This window comes from Salvelinus namaycush, chromosome 12 (genome assembly GCF_016432855.1).
Source record: "Salvelinus namaycush isolate Seneca chromosome 12, SaNama_1.0, whole genome shotgun sequence".
NCBI classification, from domain to species: domain Eukaryota; kingdom Metazoa; phylum Chordata; class Actinopteri; order Salmoniformes; family Salmonidae; genus Salvelinus; species Salvelinus namaycush.
In genome coordinates, this window is record NC_052318.1 from 35672879 (window position 1) to 35696693 (window position 23815).

The 23815-nt window shown below is 40.2% G+C and overlaps 1 protein-coding gene across 2 annotated transcripts in view; it reads left to right on the plus strand.

The window, feature by feature from the left end:
* The window catches only part of LOC120057177 (androgen receptor-like), a 65692-nt gene that overhangs the window by 18768 nt on the left and 23109 nt on the right, over positions 1-23815 (plus strand). For both annotated transcript variants that reach the window (XM_039005652.1, XM_039005653.1), the window contains one exon: positions 5115-5231. In XM_039005652.1, the coding sequence (XP_038861580.1) occupies positions 5115-5231 (117 nt within the window). The remainder of the gene's footprint in view (positions 1-5114; positions 5232-23815) is intronic.

Genomic DNA, 23815 nt, shown 5'->3' on the forward strand with positions numbered 1-23815 from the left:
ACCAAAAACACTCACAAACTTTTACAGATGCACAATCGAGAGCATCCTGTCGGGCTGTATGACCGCCTGGTACAGCAACTGCTCCGCCCACAACCGTAAGGCTCTCCAGAGGGTAGTGAGGTCTGCACAACACATCACCGGGGGAAAACTACCTGCCCTCCAGGACACCTACACCACCCGGTGTCACAGGAAGGCCAAAAAGATCACCAAGGACAACAACCACCCGAGCCACTGCCTGTTCACCCCGCTATCATCCAGAAGGCGAGGTCAGTACAGGTGCATCAAAGCGGGGACAGAGAAGCTGTTTTTCAGTCTCTATCTCAAGGCCATCAGACTGTTAAACAGCCATCACTAACATTGAGTGGCTGCTGCCAACATACTGACTCATCTCTACATACCCTACATTACTCATCTCATATGTATATACTGTACTCTATACCATCTGCTGCATCTTGCCTATGCCGTTTGGCCATCGCTCATTCATATATTTTTATGTACATATTCTTATTCATTCCTTTACACTTGTGTGTATAAGGTAGTTGTTGTGAAATTGTTAGGTTAGATTACTTGTTAGATATTACTGCATGGTCGGAACTAGAAGCACAAGCATTTCACTACACTCGCATTAACATCTGCTAACCATGTGTATGTGACAAATAAAATTTGATTTGATTTAAAGACCTAGAATTGCCTTATGTGTATCCCACAAAAAAAGGTTCACTGTTCAGCTAACGGTTCAGCTAACTTTTTTGATGAATTCAATCAAAATGCCCCCAAATTTTCCCATGAAAATTTCAGAAAAATACAAAAAAGCTCCCGACCCTTTGCAACCCTAATCATTACACAGGGGCACCTTGTTCTGGGGACAATAAAAGGCCACTCTAAAATGTTTGGTCACACAACACAACACAATGCCACAGTGTGCAGTTGGCATGCTGACTGCAGGAATGTCCACCAGAGCTGTTGCCAGATAATTAAATGTTAATTTCTCTAATGTAAGCCTCCTCCAATGTTGTTTTAGAAATGGCAGTACGTCCAACCGGCCTCACAACCGCAGACCACGTGTTTGGCGTCGTGTGTGTATGGCATCGCAGACCACGACGATGGCAAATTGTCGATGGCAATTTGAAATCGCAGAGATACTGTGACAAGATCCTGAGGCCCATTGTCATGCCATTCATCCGCCACCATCACCTCATGTTTCAGCATGATAATGCACGGCCCCATGTCACAATGATCTATACACAATTCCTGGAAGCTGAAAATGTCCCAGCTCACCAGACATGTCACACATTGAGCATGTTTGGGATGCTCTGGAATGATGTGTACAACAGCGTGTTCCAATTCCCGCCAATATCCAGTAACTTCGCACAGCCATTGAGGAGGAGTGGTACATGATTCCACAGGCCATAATCAACAGCCTTATCAATTGCGGAGGAGATTATCTCAGCTCACTGGTCACCATAGCAACACCCACCCGTAGCATGCGCTACAGCAGGTATATTTCACTGGTCATCCCCAAAGCCAACACTTCCTTTGGCCGCCTTTCCTTCCAGTTCTCTGCTGCCAATGACTGGAACGAATTGCAAAAATCACTGAAGCTAGAGTCTTATATCTATCTAAATTTTTTTAAGGTATCTGTGACCAACAGATGCATATCTGTATTCCAAGTCATGTGAAATCCATAGATGAGGGCCTAATTAATTTATTTCTATTGACTGATTTCCTTATATGAACCTTAACTATTTGAAATTGTTGCATATTGCATTCATATTTTTGTTCAGTATATAGTTTCCAAATGATTATTGAAAACATCTGTAGCGGTCCTATGTGTAGCTGGTGTAGGGAGTCAGGCGCAGGACAGCAGATATGAGTAATAAAGTACTTTATTCAAAAAATACAAATATACAAGGCAACAATGATAGCCCACAAACACGGACCGAATTACAATAAACAATCACTCACGAACACAGGGGAACAGGGGGAACAGAGGGTTAAATAATAAACAAGTAATTGGTTGAGAGAAGCCAGTTGTGATAAGACAAAGACAGAACAAATGGAAAATGAAAAGTGGTTCGGCGGTGGCTAGAAGGCCGGTGACATCGACCGCCGAACGCCGCCCGAACAAGGAGAGGGACCGACTTCGGCGGAAGTCGTGACAACATCAATACATTTGCACAATGAGCACTGGTTTTCTCTCAAATACATCGTTAAAGTTATTGGTTAAATAGCTAGTGAATTTTTGCCATATTAGCATTGACATGAAATCGGTCAAAACACCTCAAAACAAGACATGGTATCAAGAACAAGATAAAACTATCTGAAACGAACCACCTATGATTCCTCACATGGCAGCTTCTTGTTGCTAGCTATCTGACCGTTCAGAATCTTAACAAAGCACAGCTTCTGGCCACAAAGCACGGCTTCCAACGTTGTCAGCCAACCCGTCTAATAGCATTGGCTTAATCGGCTTAATCACCAATCAATCATCTCCAACAACATCTCCCCCCTAACCCTTCCCGTACGTGTCTTGTGTACCTCTGTTTACGGAGCCACACCGCGCAGTTGTGTGATTCGCTAAAATTAAAGATGACGAATATAGAATTCTATGGTCACTCCCACTAAGGCCAACTTTTAATTGTTGATAACCAAGACTTATATGTGCGGTGCGCAATAGCCTGGGGACGAGGTTAACACAAACATTACGAGCTACCAAGGCAAGCTAATCAGGCCTTTACTGACAATTAGATCTCATTAAAACCTCTTAAACTGATGCCCTCTGCTGGCATTTTCTAAACGATGCATAATATTGAATACTACATTTTGGTTTCGAAAAACTATAACTCCTACGAACACATGCTTAGTACTGTTAGAAAGGTAAGAACTGTGACCGAGATACAACAGGCCAAAAACCCCTGAAATATGTTTTTTTAGTTTTTGTCCCCCAGTGGGGACAATTGGGACATAACACATTTGAATATCCAGGTTTTAAATAAAATATGTCACCAATTACAGTTAAATGGATAAAATGATTTTTTTTTAAATGACACATTTTTTCCCCAGATCTTTTACCTAATGGTGGCGTTCTAAACATGTGCAAATTCCCATAGGAACACAGCCATTTTAAAAGCGCAGGGCTTGTGCTACTTGTCATGCCTTCATTTTTCATCTTACAGGAATTATGTAAAGTACATATGAGGAGAAAGCTGAAGTCTCTTACTATCCATTAATGTAAATATATTTCCTGTCTGATTTCGAGTTTGTCCACTACATAGTATTAGGACGTATTTTGACCACTTAAAACAAGTTACGTCTGGTTTGGGTAGTGAGTCACTGTGCCAAAATGGCTAAATGCCCTAAGCAATCAGAGCTTTCAAGTTATGTTTTGTATTTTTTTGTAAGACAGACTGGGTGGAGTGAAGTACCGGGTCCAAAACAACCACTCAGTAATTAACCAACAGGTTAAGTAATTAACCAACAGGTTAATTACTATTTCAAAATGATTTTGATGTCACACTGTTTCAGATGCAATATATTTTCTCTTTAATTGACCATAATCTGTAATGAAAATAACAGAAAAGACCATCTATAAATTCTGCCTTCCAACTCCTACTCTAGGTATTAATTTGTTTGGTTCAGTATTTTCCTTTCACTATTGAAATGTGAGCGGAAGCCCCATAAATGCCATCAAACCATGCCCTGTAAAATTACAGATTTGATTTATTCAATGTGCTACTCAAAGAGCATATCAATTGACTCTTCAACGAAAGAGCTTTTATAGTCCAAGCTCCTGCTTTTTATGATCACCACACTGGACATGACAAAACATATGACTGTTCCGGTCAGGGGTTGGAACCAAAATTATTTTCCAATCGTTTCGTTCTGAACAGAATTTTTTTTTTTTCCACTGTTCCGACCAGCAAAATAAAGTTCTGAACCGATTCGAACCCCAAAAAAGTACCAATATTATTATTGATTTCCATTCCTTTTCATGCCTCTGAAATATATATATTTTTAAACATTTAGCTCTACATTAAATTACTTCACAAATCAGTGTGGATAGAGGAGCTTGCTGTTGAGTGGGTAAGCGATTTAATCTGTATAGGAAAGTAATTAAGAGAAAATTGTATTTAGCCGTAACAGCATGGATGAATCATAATGAAAGAAACACACACACCTTGCTGCCAGTCACAGTGTAGGGCACAAGATGCAACTGAAATGTTGAGGGTGAGGAGAGAGCGAGAGAGGATGGAGGAAGCTTGCCTTGAAGTGCTGGGCATCTTGTTATGACATCCATTATCTGAATTAAGCCCACAGAATTGGAGGAGCTTTGAATGTCTTTGAACTTCCGAGTTGGTTTAGCATTGGACCAGAGAAAACATTACCTAGCTAGCTAGTTAAAAAGCTTCTGTATGCAGAGCTGCACTAGAATTAAAAGTACGTCTTACCTTTTTGTTAGTATCATTACCTAGCATTGAAAAAGTCAATCCAGTCTTCTCTAATTAAACATCTAATTTCGGGAATTACGCTTGTAACGTTGTCAGTAGGCTACAGTAACCTATGCTTCATAGGGGGAGGGGCAGGTAGCACGCGCGCACACACACACACACACACACACACACACACACACACACACACACACACACACACACACACACACACACACACACACACACACACACACACACACACACACACACACACACACACACACACACACACACACACACACACTGTAAAAGATTTCCAGGTGGCAGACAGACGCTGGAATAACTTCCTGAGCGACAGAGTGAGGGCTTTGCATAGGCGCTTTGTTGTGGGACTGGAAAAAAATGCCCGGAACGTAAAAGAACGTTATTAACCGGTTCCCATGCTTTTAAAATAACAGTTCCGGAACAGTATAGATCACTTTCGTTTTTGGTTCGGGTTCTGTTCCTCAATTTTTTTTGTTATTTTCCGGTTTTCGGTTCTGTTTCCTGAACCGGTTCCAACCATTGGTTTCTGTGGTAATCATTTATGACTTACAACCATGTTACAACCATGATGTAACTGTCCTCCTCATTCAAAATAGAATTTCGTATTCTCTTATTCTTATCTCTGTTTGTCTTTGTTAGGTAAACAGAAATACCTGTGTGCCAGCAGAAACGACTGCACCATCGATAAGCTGAGACGGAAGAACTGCCCATCATGTCGACTGAGGAAGTGTTTTGAAGCTGGGATGACCCTCGGAGGTAAATACAACTATCATGTCAATTATTAAGTCAATGAGAAATATAAAGTACTTAACGATCCATCCGCCCACCCACTGATCGATTATCATGGACAAAGGTTTGTGTATGTGAAAAACATTAAGAATACCTTCCTAATATTGAGTTGCAACTAGGGCTGTTACGGTGACTGTACTACATTTACATTTACATTTAAGTCATTTAGCAGACGCTCTTATCCAGAGCGACTTACAAATTGGAAAGTTCATACATATTCATCCTGGTCCCCCCGTGGGGAATGAACCCACAACCCTGGCGTTGCAAGCGCCATGCTCTACCAACTGAGCCACACGGGACCAGGACTACCGCCACACCGGCAGTCACGAGTAATAACCGCAGTCAAATTCCATCTGACCGTTTAGTAACGGTAACTAGGCTTCTCCAAGCTCTGATGCTGCTGATGGTCATTAGTAGCCTACCAAACTTGCTAACTGCCTGGTACTCAGGACTTTGTCCCTCTAATCACTCTGACATCAAAGCAAATGTAATCAAAAATCAAATCAAACACTTCATGAGAGCCCATGAGCTCATGTTGCACAACATTTCTATAGGCTATGCAATTGTGTGAGAAAACAGAGTTTTGATGACCTCTTTTAAAAAGAGGAGGATCCAATCAGCTTTCTATAGGCTAGGCCTACTATATTTATTTCTCAACTTTCCTAATATTAAGCACATTGCTTTGCTTTACAACAGGAGTAAAGCCTACCTGGCTGGCATGAAAATGAACCATGGGAAAAGTGTCCTCCATTCGCTATAAAAGTGCATAAAAAGTACATTAATTTTTTTCCCTGCCCACGTTCTGAGACAGGTGCATGATAATGGTCCATTCTAAATCAAAACTAATTTCACACATATATTATTTAGTATATGTAAATACAATATTAAATCAAGAATAGTCTGATGGGTAACAATATTAGCCTATCACCTGTGAATGATATTTCACTTGAATGATGCCCAGCTTGTGTGCAATAGAGCAAGAAACAGTGCATGCTTAATTTCTGCAACTTTTTTCAAATCATAGTCCCACACCTCATGTAGCCTAGCCCATAGGCCTATATGTTTTGATAAGGTTTGTATCACAACTAAAGTGTCCAAATAACTTCTTAAAATTAAGCACATTAATCTGCTTTACAACCGGTGTAGAGCCTAATTGGCGTGTGAGTTTCAAGTATGGGGAAGATAATTTTCACCATAAAAATGCACTTTTATAATAAAGCATTACATGAATAATCGCATTTGTGGTCACTTTTGAGAATGGTGTTTTCCCGCTAATTGATTGCATTTTGGAACATTCATGCTTATAGCCTATGGCCGTGTGTATATTGCTGTGCTTACAATGTGAAGAAATAGCCTAATAGTTCAACATTTTAAGATAAACGTTCTGATCTGTTGCATCAGCCTCATTGCTTAAAAGAAAGTAAACATTTTTTTTGCAAAAATAAAGAATTCCACTTTTTCTCTGGATACGATCTTGTCTCATCGCTGCAACTCCTCAACGGGCTCGGGAGAGGCGAAGGTCGAGTCATGCATCCTCCAAAACATGACCTGCCAAGCCGCACTTCTTAACACCCGCTCGCTTAATCCGGAAGCCAGCTGTACCAATGTGTTGGAGGAAACACCATTCCACTGATGACCGTTGTCAGCCTGCAGATGCCCGGCCCGCCACAAGGAGTCGCTAGAGCGCGATGAGCCAAGTAAACCCCCCCGACCAAACCTGGGCCAATTGTGTGCCGCCATATTGGACTCCCGGTCACGGCTGGTTGTGACACAGATTGGAATCAAACCCCAGGCTGTAGTGATGCCACAACACTGCAATGCAGTGGTTTAGACCGCTGCGCCACTCGGGAGGCCAAGCCTCATTACTTTTTAAAGGTTATTTGATGCGAGTGGTTGTATTAATTTAGGATCTATCACATCCCACAACTTATTTATCGCACAGAAGGACAAGGTGACCAATAGAATAGGTCAACTTTTGTACTATGGGGGATAGTAGATTGACATAGGCTAGTGCTTCTTCTGTTCGTTAAGCCTACTCATCTTGTTGGCTGACAAAAAGTAAATGTGGACAGTTCTTATAACATCTTAAATATGCGCCTCGGATTTCGATAAGAAGGACGTGCGCAGTTGAGTCCCCGATGTATCTGTCTTTACTTGTAGCCTTCTTCAGAGCTGAGATAGATGCCTCTGAGAAGAACCCAATCACATGACGGGCATTGGCTAATAAGAATTGCGATATCTGAGAGAGGCATGTGAGTGAGAGGTGCTTCGGAACACACAGCTGGGAGAAGGGAATTATAATTATTGTAATCAGCCCAAGGGCACAATGGCCACTGGCTGCAAAAGGCATGGATTCTAGGGGGATGCCGCCGGGAAATTCGAGGCTTTTATCAAGTGGTGGTCAAATTGTGAATGAGAGACTGATGAAGTGTGTGCAGCCTGTGCAAGAAACAAAGCAGAGCTCATGCCTTTCGTGCAACTTTTTTCAAATCATCATTAGTCGCATCATACAGCATCATGTTTGTATCACAACTAAAGTTGCATAAATAACTCTAAATTAAGCATATAGCAAGGCCTGTTTCTTTGTTAACCACTCAACACAGAATAGCCGCATGTGCGCACTCCCTCAGAAATTGTTTGGAGAAAACATCCTTTCTATTTCATTCAGCTATGTTAAATTGAATAGTTCATATTATAAAATAATATAAAATAATGCCACAGAATTCTAAGCAAATCTTGTCTGCTAAATTAACTAGTATAGCCCATATCCATATGGCATAGCCAGATCAGGGCCTAACATAAGGACAGCTCAGAGTATGCTTTTCTGTTCTTCTGAAATATACTACATTTTCTTCATATCATGTTTCTTTAGACTTGTCTAAAAGAAATAATGGACTTATTGTGATGGTGTAGGCTATATTAAATGGATTTATTAGACTTATTAAAATGTAGATGTTCCAAAGGTCTGCATCAGTGGCTTGTAGACTATGCGTGGAAGCCAGGAGATGCTAAATGTGTTTATGTTAATTAATGGTCAATTACCGTGAGACCGGCAGTTATTTGCTTGACCATCATGGGCTGACAAAATTTCATGACTGCCACAGCCCTAGTACCCTCAGAACTGCCTCAATTTGTTGGGGCATAGACTCTACAAGGTGTCAAAAGCGTTCCACAGGGATGCTGGTCCATGTTGACTCCAATGTGTCCCACAGTTGTGTCAAGTTGCCTGGATGTCCTTTGGGTGGTGGACCATTCTTGATACACACGGGAAACTGTTGAGCGTGAAAAACACAGCAGCAGTGCAATTCTTGACACACTCAAACTGGTGTGCCTGGCACCTTCTACCATACCCCGTTAAAATGTACTTAAATATGTTGTCTTGCCCATTCACCTTCTGAATGACACACATTCACAATCCATATCTCAATTGTCTCAAGGCTTAAAAATTATTCTTTAACCTGTCTCCTCCCTTTCATCTACACTGATTGAAGTGGATTTACCAAGTGACATTAATAAGGGATCATAGCTTTCACCTGAATTCACCTGTTCAGTCTATGTCATGGAAAGAGCAGGTGTCCTTAATGTGTTGTACACTCGGTGTATATACAGCATGAGCACATTTCTCATTTTAGGGCATACAACTGAACTACAGGGTTAAACTCAGCATGGATGATTTTTCTGCAATGCTCCCTTTCAGTCTAAGTACCTGATTTCTTGTGAATGTTGCAACCAGTACTACACATCTTAGCCAGCTCTCTTGAATCGCTGCATCACAAAGGGAAATACTACTGTTAATCAAGCCTCTGACTGTGCCACCAGGCAATTTAGACCTATTTCATTCACTTTCCCTTACAGTCACCCAGAGCTGTTTGTCGTATTAGGTCTCAAAGATGGACATGTGCTGGACAAATTTCCGTTCTTGTGTTCAATTTTCACTCCCTTCCATTTTCTCATTCTGTTAACGGTGAAAATTGCACAGAGAAGCACAAAGCTGACATGAGACGTGAATTAAAGGAGCAGAAATGCTGGTAATTTAGCCACCAGACGCTGACAAGCCCATGGGGGAAAATGCGATGTGATGCTGTGATTGTCAGGGAAAGGCACCTCTATTCCAGTTGCAGTTAGAAAGTGCCTTCCTTCCCCTCAAGCGCTCCTCTCATAGATTTTTTTATGTGCACAGGTAAGTTTGTGACAGTAATTTGAAAGCTCAGACGAAGGCTTCAAATGTGAAAGATTCTTCTCTGATTACGGACTAACGCATTGGTTGAATTTGTTTTACTGCAAAATGGAAGAGACTAGTTATGTATCATTGCATGGAGGTTTTCTTTTGGAATGCAGAATTCCATATTACGTAATTACTCTCAAAACTGTAATTACTTCTCCAAATAGAACATTGATATGGCAGTTAATTTTACAGATCCACTGAAGCTATTTAATTTAGCAGAGGTATATTGAAAGAGAAAAAGCATTGAAAATATAATCTGGGTGTCATTTTCCTGCTCCTAACCTTCCCATTTGCAGCTAAAAAAAAGATGTATATGGTTACAGGATAGACTTTCTATGTCGGCTGAGGCCTAGTAATCAACCCTGGGATTAAATGTGTTGTGTCTAGTAGGGTACAGTAACAGTTGAAGGCAATTACACCAACTCCTGGAATATTAGAGGTGCTTCCTGTTTCCCGATTCCCACCCTCCATTCTCTTGCTAAAAAAAAGAATGATGATTTGAGACTTGAACCTTTTCCCAAATTCCATTTGAGCTTTAAACGTCCTCTCTGCATTTGCCTTTGTGCAGTGCAAATCCCATGATTAATTACATGTTTTTGAGGAGTTCGTTCAGTGCATTCGGAAAGTATTCAGACCCTTTAACTTTTTCAACATTTTGTTATGTTACAGCCTTATTCTAAAATTGATTACATTTTTTAAAGTATTATCAATCTACACACAATACCCCATAATGACAAAGCGAAAAAGGTCTTTAGAAATTTTTGAAAAAGAAAATATTTATTTACATAAGTATTCAGACCCTTTGCTATGAGACTCTAAATTGAGCTCAGGTGCATCCTGTTTCCATTGACCCTCCATGAGATGTTTCTACAACTTGATTGGACACCTGTGGTAAATTCAATTGATTTGACCTTATTTGGAAAGGCACACACCTGTCTATATAAGGTCCCACAGTTGACGGTGCATGTCAGAGGAGCCATGAGCTCGTAGGAATTGTCCATAGAGCTCAGAGACAGGATTGTGTTGGGGCACAGATCTGGGGAATGCTACCAAAAAATGTCTGCAGCGTTGAAGGTCCCCAAGAACACAGTGGCCTCCGTCATTCTTAAATGGAAGAAGTTTGGAACCACCAAGACTCTTCCTAGAGTTGGCCGGTCACTCTGACAGAACTCTAGAGTTCCTCTGTGGAGATGGGAGAACCTTTCAGAAGGACAACCATCTCTGCAGCATTCCACCAATCAGGCGTTTATGGTATGGCCAGGCAGAAGCCACTCCTCTGTGAAAGGCACATGACAGCCCGCTTGGAGTTTGCTAAAAGGCACCTAAAGGACTCTTAGACCATGAGAAACAAGATTCTCTGGTCTGATGAAACCAAGATTGAATTATTTGGCCTGAATGCCAAGCGTCACGTCTGGAGAGACCTGAAAATAGCTGTGCAGCAACGCTGCCCATCCAACCTGACAGAGCTTGAAAGGATCTGCAGAGAAGAATGGGAGAAAGTCCCCAAATACAGGTGTGCCAAGCTTGTAGCAACATACCCAAGAATACCTTTTCACACATTTCTAAAAAACTGTTTTAGCTTTGTCATTATGGGGTATTATGTGTAGATTGATTAAGGAAAAAATCAATTTAATACATTTTAGAATACGCCTGTAAAGTAACAAAATGTGGGAAAAGTCAAGGGGTTTGAATACTTTCTGAATGCACCGTATACCCACTCTCTGACAAAACTTTGTGCAGGAAAGTAACAAGCAAGTGCAAAATATTTTAACTATCTGCTAGCATATAATAGTTCCCCATTATCTTCATGAAAATGTGTAAAGATATAAAATGTACTGTTAGACAATTCAGATCATTGTCACGTTCTGACCCTAGTTCTTTTGTATTTTCTTTGTTTTAGTTGGTCAGGGCGTGAGTTGGGTGGGTTCTATGTGTTGTGTTTCTATGTGGGGTTTTCGTTTGGCCTAATATGGTTCTCAATCAGAGGCAGGTGTTTGTCATTGTCTCCGATTGGGAGCCATATTTAGGTAGCCTGTTTTGTAGTGTGTTTTGGTGGGTGATTGTTCCTGTTATGTTGTTCATGTTCGTGTGTTCACTATTTCGGGACTGTAGCGTCTTCGTTTATTTCGTTTGTTTATTGTTTTGTTCTTTCTTAAAAGTATTCGAAATAAATATGAATACTCACCACGCTGCATCTTGGTCTGACATTTCCTACTCCTCAGATGAGGAGGACGAAGACTACCATTACAATCATAGTAATGTTAAGACATGAAACCCGAACAATAACTACTTGCTAGCATGCCTAAACATAAGCCATTCCAGTTGTTAGTTACTCAAGTTTGTTTATGATATATTTAGTTTTATCGGGATCAATTCCATCTAAATTATCTTATTTTATGCATAATGTAGTTATATTTTGTGTTATGTAACATTGTTATATTTAATTCACGTACACTTGTTGGCCAAGCACAAGTTGTACTCTGTGGAAACAGATGAATATACTGCAACCACCATACAATAAATGATTCAAACCTCATTCAAACCAGGAAGAGCTCAATTTGACTATTTTTTGCTATACCTACAAATCAGAAATAATTCCAAATACCATGTGTACATATCTTAATTAATAGATATCCTCTGCTCGTCTGAGTCATTCCGTAAAGATTTCGGAAATCAGTATACTGTATATTTTTATCTTTCCTCTAAATTAGGACTAAGTTATTTGCAGAGAAAATTAACTAATGTCATGTCTTGTATGGATGCCTCTGTTTGTATTGGCATCAGTTTGAAGGGGGCGTGGATCTTAAGGGCAGCTCAACCTGACCTACTTACTATTGTATGTGTTATCCAAAGATCAGTGCCAAGATACCACAATTTTTAATATATTTGGGAATGTTTTAATTATTTATCTTTATCTAAATTACAGGAAGGTTTACTTATTACATCTGAAATAGAATGTCATGATTTACCATCATATTAAGATTCAGCTACTGAGGCACTGTTCATTACTCAGATTGAGAAATAAATTAACAATAATACTGGGATCCAAGGGTGAACTGATTGATCACTCTACATTTCCTTGAGCTAATTCTATTTAGGAAATAGTATTATTGAATGTCCACCACCAAATGTATTGCCACTTTAATTTGTAGTCCCCTCTGCACGATGCATTGTTGTCACGTAGCACTATGAAAAGCACTTTGAAAGCATGCATAGTGCATGGGACCATAATTAATTTGTGGTCATGATAAGCTAGCTATAAAGATGAAGTCACTGGGCCACTCTGCACTGACAGGTATTAAAGGTATATATTTTCTATTTTGGTCAAAGTTCTGCAGTCCCGTCCATAATAAGGTACATCTGTGCACCTGTTCTAGAAGAGATCATTGGTGACCCCATAATTCAGGTGATCCATTCTGTACCATCAGGATTTTACTTCCAGGTTACCTGGATGTTAATTGCATACACCTGTATGGTTTCCATTTAGATAATAATGACTGTATCTCTGTAAAGCCAGATGGAACTTTTCAACATAATGATCTTACCAAAAGGAAAGTTAAAAAAAGAAAAAAATATATATACACTACCGGTAAAAAGTTTTTGAACACTTACTGATTCAAGGGTATTTCTTTCTTTTACTATTTTCTACATTGCAGAATAATAGTGAAGACATCAAAACGATGAAATAACACATATGGAATCATGTGGTAACCAAAAAAGTGTTAAACAAATCAACATACAGTAAAATTTATATCTGAGATTCTTCAAATAGCCAACCTTTGCCTTGATGACAGCGTTGCACCCTCTTGGCATTCTCTCAACCAGCTTCACCTGGAATGCTTTTCCAGCAGTCTTGAAGGAGTTCCCACATATGCCGAGCACTTGTTGGCTGCTTTTCCTTCACTCTGTGGTCCGACTCATCCCAAACCATCTCAATTTGATTGAGGTCGGGGGATTGTGGAGGCCAAGTCATCTGATGCAGCACTCCATCATTGTCCTTCTTGATAAAATAGCCCTTACACAGCCTGGAGGTGTGTTGGGTCATTGTCCTGTTGAAAAAACAATGATAGTCCCACTAAGCCCAAACCAGATGGGATGGTGTATCGCTGCAGAATGCTGTGGTAGCCTTGCTGGTTAAGTGTGCCTTGAATTCTAAATGAATCACAGACAGTGTCACGAGAAAAGCACCCCCACACCATCACACCTCCTCCTCCATGCTTTTACGGTGGGAAATACACATGCGGAGATCATCCGTTTACCAACACCGCGTCTCAGAAAGACACGGAGGTTGGAACCATAAATCTACAATTTGGACTCCAGACCAAATGACAAATTCCCACTGGTCTAATGTCCATTGCTTGTGTTTCTTGGCCCAAACAAGTATTTTCTTCTTAATTGGTGTCCTTTAGTAATGGCAGATGTGTCTGTTACTTGAACTCTGTGAAGGATTTATTTGGGCTGCAACCTGAGGCTGGTAACTGTAATGAACTTATCCTCTGCAGCAGAGGTAACTCTGGGTCTTCCTTTCCTGTAGCGGTCCTCATGAGAGCCAGTTTCATCATAGCACTTGATGATTTTTGCGACTGCACTTGAAGAAACTTTCAAAGTTCTTGAAATTTTCCGGATTGACGGACCTTCTTAAAGTAATGATAGGCTGTATTTTCTCTTTGCTTATTTGAGCTGTTCTTGCCATAATATGGACTTGGTCTTTTACCAAATAGGGATATCTTCTGTATACCACCCCTACCTTGTCACAACACAACTGATTGGCTCAAATACATTAAGAAGGAAAGAAATTCCACAAAATAATTTTTAGGAAGGCACACCTGTTAATTGAAATGCATTCCAGGTGACTACCTCATGAAGCTGTCATCAAGGAAAAGGGTAGCTATTTGAATTTGGAATTTCAAATATAAAATATATATATTGATTTGTTTAACACGTTTTTGGTTATTACATGATCCCATATGTGTTATTTCATAGTTTTGATGTCTTCACTATTATTCTGCAATGTAGAAAATAGTAAAGAAAGAAATACCCTTGAATGAGTAGGTGTTCTACAACTTTTGACTGGTAGTGTATATGTTTTTTTGTCACATACAGGAGTTCCAGTGTGCAGGAAATGCTTCCACTCACCATTTAGAATTTTAAATGTTGATTTTCCTCTTTGCGCTATACCCCCGGTAAACGACTTTTCCAAAAACAGCATAACACATTACAAAGTAAACTATAGCAATCCTCACGCTAAAACATTGAAATAATTTTTTGCTGTGTTGAAGTACATCCATACTAATACTGTAACAATACAGTAAATGATTGCTACATTTGTAAGCTGCTAATATTGTCATCAAGGTGTATCCCTGTGACATGGTGTGTCCACTGTCTCTGCCTGACCTTACCAAATGGCCTGCTCTGCCCACTGTTGCCATGGTCATTGATTCGCTAGCCAAGGTTCCAGCCTCCCTCTCACATTGCTCACCTAGTTACAGTTGAAGTTTGCATACACCTTAGCCAAATACATTTAAACTCATTGCCTTTTAAATTGTTTAACTTGGGTCAAAAGTTTCGGGTAGCCTTTCTCACAAGCTTCCCACAATAAGTTGGGTGAATTTTGGCCCATTCCTCCCGACAGAGCTGGTGTAACTGAGTCAGGTTTGTAGGCCTCCTTGCTCGCACACGTTTTTTCAGTTCTGCCCACAAATTTTCTGTAGGATTGAGGTCAGGGCTTTGTGATGGCCACTCCAATACCTTGACTTTGTTGTCCTTAAGCCATTTTGCAACAACTTTGTAAGTATGCTTGGGGTCATTGTCCATTTGGAAGACCCATTGGCGACCAAGCTTTAACTTCCTGACTGATGTCTTGAGATGTTGCTTCAATATATCCACATAATTTTCCATTTTCCTCCCTCATGATGCCATCTATTTTGTGAAGTGCACCAGTCCCTCTTGCTGCAAAGCACCCCCACAACATGATGCTGCCACCTCCGTGCTTCACGGTTGGGATGGTATTCTTCGGCTTGCAAGCATCCCTCTTTTTCCTCCAAACATAATGATGGTCATTATGGCCAAACAGTTCTATTTTTGTTTCATCAGACCAGAGGACATTTCTCCATGTGCAGTTGCAAACCGTTTTGGAGCAGTGGCTTCTTCCTTGCTGAGTGGCTTTTCAGGTTATGTCAATATAGGACTTGTTTTACTGTGGATATAGATACTTTTATACCTGTTTCCTTCAGCATCTTCACAAGGTTCTTTGCTGTTGTTCTGGGATTGATTTGCACTTTTCGCACCAAAGTGCGTTCAGCTCTAGGAGACAGAACGCTTCTCCTTGAGCGGTATGACGGCTGCGTGGTCCCATGGTGTTTATACTTGCGTACTATTGTTTGTACAGATGAACGTGGTACCTTCAGGCATTTGGAAATTGCTCCCAAGGATGAACCAGACTTGTGGAGGTCTACAATTTTGTTTCTGAGGTCTTGGCTGATTTCTTTTGATTTTCCCATGATGTCAAGTAAAGAGACACTGAGTTTGAAGGTAGGCCTTGAAATACATCCACAGGTACACGTCCAATTGACTCAAATGATGTCAATTAGCCTATCAGAAGCTTCTAAAGCCATGACATCATTTTCTGTAATTTTCCAAGCTGTTTAAAGGCACAGTCAACTTAGTGTATGTAAACTTCTGACCCACTGGAAATGTGATACAGTGAATTATAAGTGAACTAATCTGTCTGTAAACAATTGTTGGAAAAATGACTTGTGTCATGCACAAAGTAGATGTCCTAACCGACTTGCCAAAACTATAGTTTGTTAACAAGACATTTGTGGAGTGGTTGAAAAACGAGTTTTAATGACTCCAACCTAAGTGTATCTAAACTTCCGACTTCAACTGTATCTTCCACAACTGGTATGTTTTTTTTATTGGTGGAACATTTGGCTCTAATTGCATCCATGTGTCATCTTTTAAGCATTTGGAACAATTATGGTAATATTCAAGATACATTTCTTCCTGTCCTGTGGCTGGGTTTCTATGCATGGCTTGGCTAAATTATGATTAAACATTGCTCAAGTATTGGCAGTACATGATATGTTTTGGGGATCAATATGCCATGATTTCTCCACCATGCTTCCAATAATGTATTTAACGCGAATAAGCTCTGAGAAGGTTTTAAACAGGTGTTCACATGTATATCATTACTGGATGGGTCTATTCTGGGCCTGGGCTCATAAAAGCGATATGCCAAGCTAGAACTGAAATTGTTCTCAGAGCCTTGACCCAGTGGTGATAATGATGGCCAAGCCCGTTGAGGCACACACTAAGCAATATTATAATTGTTGCTAATTTATTCTAATTCATGACACATGTGTCTAATACTGTTATTATTATTACTGTGCACGTTTTAAGCATAACGCCCTTCGTTAATGCCACAAATACAAAGCCTGAGAAGATGAAGCCTCAAGTTCTCATGATTGTATCCAGGTTAGAGCTACTATGCATGCGCCACATGTTGAGGGACATCAATAGTCCTTCCTTCAGGGGCTTCTTAAGCCTGGGATCTGTGGAGAAGCAGAGTGAAGATCCCATTTATAAGCAAATCCCTTATCCTGAACTAAACTTCTGACCTGAGAAGTAACTATGCACAGGAAAACTATTCTCACCTTAGACTTCAACAAAACTTTGTAAAAGCAGCGAGAATGTATCCTACCATTCAGTTAGAGTATTTGAAATGCCTATAGGTTATTGATCAGATAGTTAGGAAGCAACTATTTGCATTTCTCTGTCACTCACACTCCTACACAGGTGCCAAGCATATAGAGGCAGCTGAAATAACAGTGTGAACCTAGAGCTCAGGAACTTCAGAGTGTTGGTGTTATCTGGCAGAAATAATTAGATTGAGTGAATGGTGGGTTATATACTTGTCTAGTCTGTGACTATAGTTATACAATTGTTGGTTAGGGCACAGATTGTTTGTGATAATTATTTCACTCGGATTGACTGAGTTAGGGCAGGAGATGTATCACGTCAGTAGGCTACAATTCAAAGGCATGGATAAGACTTGTTCAGTTTCTCAGTGGAGGGTGTCAACAGTCAAACATCTGCCAGAAGCTGAAAGGAAAGCCTCCCATCTCCATCCTCCTTGGGATATAAAGTTGTAGTTGTATTGTTAGTTAAGAAATAATATTTAGAGACGTTGCCTAACCCATCTGTATCTTTAGCAGTTCACTTCGGATTGTATCCAAATGACTCACAGTTTAGGTGCTTGTTGTTGATTGTGGGTACACTACTGTACCGTATGCTTACACAAATTATTGCGCCAATTAAAGCAGAGTTCTGTACATCAGAGAGAGGTCTTCTTTTTATTCAACATGATTTAGGGCAAGAACATAACATGATTAGATTTTGATGAGTAAGAGATACACTGGCCTTTCATTTATCCCATGCTTCTCTACCAGATGAGGCCCATCTGGTCAAATGTATTTTTAATGGGATTTTATTTTGGCAGTACCTATTAGAAGACCACGCTGTTCAAGCCTGTTAGTCTCTTACTCTATTCCTGTTGTATTGCACAAAATGATTGCAAAACTGGAATTGTTGTTTACATGGAAACATTCTCCACTTCCATAGTAACCTGAAATGAGATTAGATAATGGCAGACGTTTAAGATCAGAATGTGGAACGTAAACAACTAATAATCCAGACCTTAATTTTCACATTTCAGAAAAGAATGCTGTTTTGCCACAGAACCTTCCTGATACTAGCTTTGTTGGATCAAGGCCCTGAATTGAAATGGACCATAACCCCATCGCAGCTGCAGTACCATAGTACCATACGATAACGTCACTCACATTTAAGGAATTCTAAGCTCTCTTATATCATAATTAAACTAAAAAGTAGGCTTTTCACTATAGCTTACAGTGTTATCTTATTACAGTCTCCCCTGTCAAGAGTATGCTCTCCCTTGGTACGTCGTACTTTATTATGTTTAAACTTGAATTATTCTCATGTTTTCCCTTCCTCTACCACAGGTGATTCTTGAACCTGAATGTCTTTAAAGTTCAAATCCGCATTAGGGGAAACAGGGCCTCTGTTCGCCTCCAGCGTCTTTGGTATTGTTTTGTTTTGTTGATGAAACGGAGAGGAGCCTCCAGCAGTGTGGTAAAATACGTTCTATACGGAAGAGTATTAGGGCTAAGCAGAAAATAAATAAATGCTGATGCACTTAGATTATTCTTTTTTTGTATGGATACTATAATACTTGAAAATATCAACATTTCAAGAATCAAGTCGAAATTGTGAGAATAAAATTGCAGTAATATTTCAAGATTAAAGTAGGAGATTTGGTTTATTGCATGCTTCCCTGGCTCCCTGTTGCTGTGTGCCACCATTGAGTTAGATGACCTGGTGAAACTATATTATAGAATTGGCTTTAGTAACAAGGAAATCCTTGCTCTTTTAACACAAAATTACCATATTCTTATAAGTATTAGGATCTTGAAGATGTTGTGCTGCACATTGGGTCTGTTCAGAAGCAGGAACCACACGGATTTGGATGAGGTATTGGCCAAAGTGAAATCAACAGAATTGAACAGATACATATTAGGAATTGCATCATTCCTCCTCCTCAGACCTGACCCCTCACCTAGTCAAGTTTTAACCCTGCAATAGTCAAGTGTCACCCCTGCTTCTCTTCAACCCTCACCCCTCCCCTAGTCAAATATCAATCATGCACTAGTCAAGTGTCACCCCTCGACCTCAACCCTCACCCCTCCCTTCAGGGCCAGCTCTAGCCTTTTCGGGCCCCTAGGTGAGATTTGGTTGGAACCCAAAACGAATTGTTTTAAAGTTAATTTCCTGCAATTCTACACATTTTGTCATGGGGCGGAGAGAACATTTAGCAGTTTTAAAGCACATTTCCTGCAATTCTACACATTTTGCCATGGGGTGGAGAGAAATTGTTGAAGTTTTAAAGCTAGCGGCCGCTTATGTCGCTTATGCCTGGAGCTGGCCCTACCTCCCCTAGTCAAGTATCAATCCTGCACCCTCTTCCTCAACCCTCACCCCTGCATTTGTCAGGTATCACCCCTCTGCGTCATCTCTCTCATCTGTGCATCAGTCCGTTCTCACCCTTGCATTACACCACATTCTAAATGCAACATGTAATGTGTTGGTCCCATGTTTCATGAGCTGAAAAAAAAGATCCAGAGATGTTTCATACGGACAAAGAGCTTATTTCTCTAAAATGTTGTGCATAACATGATCATTACACAGGTGCACCGTGTGCAGGGGACAATAAAAGGCCACTCTAAAATGTGCAGTTTTGTCATACAACGCAATGCCACAGATGTCTCAAGTTTTGAAAGAGCGTGCAATTGGCATGCTGACTGCAGGAATGTCCACCAGAGCTGTTGCCAGAGAATTGAATGTTAATTTCTCTACCATAACCCTCCTACAACGTCGTTTTAGAGAATTTGGCAGTACGTCCAACCGGCCTCACAACCTTAGACCACTTGTAACCACGCCAGCCCAGGACCTCCACGTCCGGCTTCTTCAACTACGGGATCGTCTGAGACCAGCCACCCAGACAGCTGATGAAACTAAGGAGTACTTCTGTCTGTAATAAAGCCCCTTTGTGGGAAAAAATAATAATTCTGATTGGCTGGGGCTGGCTCCCCAGTGGGTGGGCCTATGCACTCCCAGGCCCACCCATGACTGCACCCCTGCCCAGTCATGTGAAATCTATAGATAAGGGCCTACTGAATTTATTTTCAATTGACTGACTCCCTTATAAGGGAAAGGGAAAGGGGGTATCTAGTCAGTTGTACAACTGAATGCATTCAACTGAAGTGTGTCTTCCGCATTTAACCCAACCCCTCTGAATCATAGAGGTGCCTTAATTGACATTTATATGAACTGTAACTCAGTAAAATTGTTGACATTGTTACATGTTGTGTTTATATTTTTGTTCAGTGTACAATGAGCATGTCTATTTGCCAAAATACATGTCAAGTCAAGCAATTACAAATCAAATCAAATGTTATTGGTCACATAAACATATTTAGCAGATTTTATTGCGGGTGTAGCGACAATATCTTAGGAAAATTATATATTTACATATAAAAACTAGAGGACCTCACTTGCTTGCTAGTTATGTTATTTTATTTACAGGCTAGCTAGCACGTAAATTAGATGGGGTAGGTCTAGTTACAAAGCAGGATCAATGAGTTATAGCCAATTCATTTGCTTACATTTAGGAAATATGTTTGAAATGGTCATGGATACCTTTGAATTATTAAACCAACCAATGCTATTTAGTGATATTAAGCTATGGTGGTGTACCACAATTCTAAGATTGTAATAGGTTGGCCCAGATCCAGAAAGTGGAGTTGTTGTGTTTACATGCAGCCACTCAAGAACATTTACTGGCTTCTTGGTAAGCAACTCCAGTGTAGATTTGGCCTTGTGTTGTAGGTTATTGGCCTGCTGAAAGGTGAATTCCTCTCCCAGTGTCTATTATAAAGCAGACTGAAGCAGGTTTTTCTCTAGGATTTTGCGTGTGCTTAGCTCCATCTGGTTTCTTTTTATCCTGAAAAAACTCCCCAGTATTTGCCGATGTCAAGCATACACATACCATGATGCAGCAACCACCATGCTTGAAAATAAGGAGGCGTTACTCAGTGATGTGTTGGATTTGCCCCAAACATTAGGCCAAACATTTTATTCCTTTGCCATGTTTTTTTGCAGTATTACTTTAGTGCCTTGTTGCATACAAGATGCATGGTTTTTATTTTGTATATTTGTATTTTTCTTTTCACTGTCATTTAAGTCATTTTTGTGTAGTCAATACAATGTTGTTGATCCATCCTCAGTTTTCTCCCATCACTGCATTTGAACTCTGTAACTATTTTACAGGTAAGATCCCTGAGCAGTTTCATTCCTTTCCTGCAGCTCAGTTCAGAAGGACAACTGTATCTTTGACGCATCTGGGTGGTTTACAACATAATCCAAAGCATACTTTTTAGAGATATTTAATGTCTGATCACTGCCCTTCTTTATGAGGCTTTCGAAAAGCTCGCTGGTCTTTGTAGTTTAATTTGTGCTTGAAATGCAATACTTGACTGAGGGACCTTAAAGATGTTGTACATTTGAAGTCAGAAGTTTACATACACTTAGGTTGGAGTCATTAAAACTAATTTTTCAACCACTCCACAAATTTCTTGTTAACAAACTATAGTTTTGGCAAGTCGGTTAGGACATCTACTTTGTGCATGACACAAGTCATTTTTCCAACAATTGTTTACAGACAGATTATTTCACTTATAAATCACTGTATCACAATTCCAGTGGGTCAGAAGTTTACATACACTAAGTTGACTGTGCCTTTAAACAGCTTGGAAAATTACAGAAAATGATGTCATGGCTTTAGAAGCTTCTGATAGGCTAATTGACATCCTTTGAGTCAATTGGAGGTGTACCTGTGGATGTATTTCAAGGCCTACCTTCAAACTCAGTGCCTCTTTGCTTGACATTATGGGAAAATCAAAAGAAATTGAAAAAAATAAAAATAATTGTATACCTCCACAAGTCTGGTTCATCCTTAGGAGCAATTTCCAAATGCCTGAAGGTACCACGTTCATCTGTACAAACAATAGTATGCAAGTATAAACACCATGGGACCATGCAGCCGTCATACCGCTCAGGAAGGAGACGCATTCTGTCTCCTAGAGATGAACGTACTTTGGTATGAAAAGTGCAAATCAATCCCAGAACAACAGCAAAGGGCCTTGTGAAGATGCTGGAGGAAACAGGTACAAAAGTATCTATATCCACAGTAAAACGAGTGCTACCTCGACATAACCTCAAAGGCCGCTCAGCAAGGAAGAAGCCACTGCTCAAAAACCGTCATAAAAAAGCCAGACTATGGTTTGCAACTGCACATGGGGACAAAGATGGTACTTTTTGGAGAAATGTCCTCTGGTCTGATGAAACAAAAACAGAACTGTTTGGCCATAATGACCATCGTTATTTTTGGAGGAAAAAGGGAGAGGCTTGCAAGCCAAAGAACACCATCCCAACCATGAAGCACGGGGGTGGCAGCATCATGTTGTGGGGGTGCTTTGCTGCAGGAGGGACTGGTGCATTTCACAAAATAGATGGCATCATGAGGATGGAAAATTATGTGGATATATTGAAGCAACATCTCAAGACATCAGTCAGGAAGTTAAAGCTTGGTTGCTTGGTCGCAAATGGGTCTTCCAAATGGACAAAGACCCCAAGCATACTTCCAAAGTTGTGGCAAAGTTGCTTAAGGACACTAAACAAAGTCAAGGTATTGGAGTGGCCATCACAAAGCCCTGACTTCAATCTCATAGACAATGTGTGGGCAGAACTGAAAAAGCGTGTGCGAGCAAGGAGGCCTACAAACCTGACTCAGTTACACCAGCTCTGTCAGGAGGAATGGGCCAAAATTCACCCAACTTATTGTGGGAAGCTTGTGGATGGATTCCGAAACATTTAACCCAAGTTAAACAATTTAAAGGCAATGCTACCAAATACTAATTGAGTGTATGTAAACTTCTGACCCACTGGGAATGTGATGAAAGAAATAAAAGCTGAAATAAATAATGATCTCTACTATTATTCTGACATTTCACATTCTTAAAATAAAGTGGTGATGTATGTACAGTTGAAGTCGGAAGTTTACATACACCTTAGCCAAATACATTTAAACTCAGTTTTTCACAATTCCTGACATTAATCCTAGTAAAAATTCTAGTAATTCTACCATTATTCTGACATTTCACATTCTTAAAATAAAGTGGTGAATCTAACTGACCTAAAACAGGGAATTTTTACTTGGATTAAATGTCAGGAATTGTGAAAAACTGAGTTGAAATGTATTTGGCTAAGGTGTATGTAAACTTCTGACTGTATATGCTTTGATTGAAACAAAATACAAGAAAGGCTAATAGTTTGTTAACATCCCAATCTCCCAACAGCATAATTATTTACCAAGCCATTTCAGGCAATCAATCAAGTTAGAGTAGCTTGTCTAAGGGAAGGGGAAATGGGATACCTAGTCAGTTGCTCAACTGAATGCATTTAACTGAATGTGTCTTCTGCATTTAACCCAACCCCTCTAAATCAGAGAGGTGCGGGGGGCTGCCTTAATTGACATCCACGTCATTGGTGCCCGGGGAGCAGTTGTTGTTAGGGGTTAACTGCCTTGCTTAAGGCCAGATGGTAGATTTTGAAAAGTCTACCCATCTTTTGGTACAAAATACAGAAATCATCCCCGTATTGTGCGTTTTGTAGTGTCATCATACAGGAA